The following is a 1,100-nucleotide window of genomic DNA, read 5'->3' on the forward strand; positions in this document are numbered from 1 at the left end:
GTGCCTCGCGGCTGCGGGTTGCAGATGCTTCAGTCGGATCTTACTCTGTATCAAGCGCCCCAATCCGCGCAGTGAAGCCCAGCACAAACAGCAGCAGAATTCCCCCGTATTTGCATCGCCAGGGGTTTGTACCGAGATGCGAAGAAGACTTCGGCGGGGGCGGCGCTTACCCCGAAATCTTCGTCGCCCAGTTTCCTCTTGGCATGGGGAAGCCTGCAGATGTGAGAGAAACAAATAGAAATTAAACACATACAGATACTTTGTAAATTATAATGATTATGATATATATATATATATATATATATATGATTCGAAGTTGTATGTGTATTGCTGAATATTTCGTATTTTGAAGGGTTCCACCCCACGGTTTCTTGTTTTTCCTTTCATTTTTTTTTGTTTGTGCGCAGGGCGGCGGAAACAACTCGACGCTTCCTCTGCAGCTGGGGGCTGACGGCCGGTTGGAATACGATTTGGTGGTTCGTCAAGGATCAACGAAAACGGTGGTTTACACGCGGCCGGAGAACGCGGACGGGGTGCAGCTGCAGGGTGCAGCAGCAGTAGCAGCACGACAACTACCGAGTAAAGAAGAAGAGGAAAAAGAACTTCTTAAAACTAAACAAGCAATTGAACAAGAACTAGAAAAAAAAAGCAACGCAGGCAGAGCTCAGCCCCAGCACCGCGAAGCTGAATTCGTCAGATATACCCCAGCCAAAATGGTATGCATGCTTACATATGCTATACTATTTATATTATTTATTTATCTATTTATTATTATTTATATTTCTCATGTAATGTTTTATTTTATTTCATCGGCCTGTGTATGAAGGTGTAGGAATACATATAAGTTGCGTAGATGTGTGTATGCTTGTTTATACGAGGCTCTGGCCATGTATCTGCATCATAATATACAAACATATTGTACAGATTATATATAGTATATAGTATATATATATGTATGTATGTATATATATATATATATATATATATATATATATAATGTTTCATTTCGCTTTCCTTTCTGTTCTCTTTGTTTGTATTTCTTTGCTTGCACAGGTAGAAGGCCACAACAGCGGTTGTGCGCAGCGTTTGCTGCGACTGGA

General features: G+C 41.5%; 1 protein-coding gene across 1 annotated transcript in view; it reads left to right on the forward strand.

Moving 5' to 3' along the window:
- EMH_0005960 (uncharacterized protein) overlaps nt 1-1,100 on the forward strand; it is a gene marked incomplete at both ends in the record, with an annotated part of 7,241 nt that overhangs the window by 1,427 nt on the left and 4,714 nt on the right. Inside the window, 2 exons of the mRNA XM_013497366.1 lie at nt 1-221; nt 408-579. Coding sequence (XP_013352820.1) covers nt 1-221; nt 408-579 — 393 coding nt within the window. The remainder of the gene's footprint in view (nt 222-407; nt 580-1,100) is intronic.

The sequence above is a fragment of the Eimeria mitis genome, genomic scaffold (genome assembly GCF_000499745.2).
Source record: "Eimeria mitis Houghton genomic scaffold, Emh_scaff263, whole genome shotgun sequence".
NCBI classification, from domain to species: domain Eukaryota; phylum Apicomplexa; class Conoidasida; order Eucoccidiorida; family Eimeriidae; genus Eimeria; species Eimeria mitis.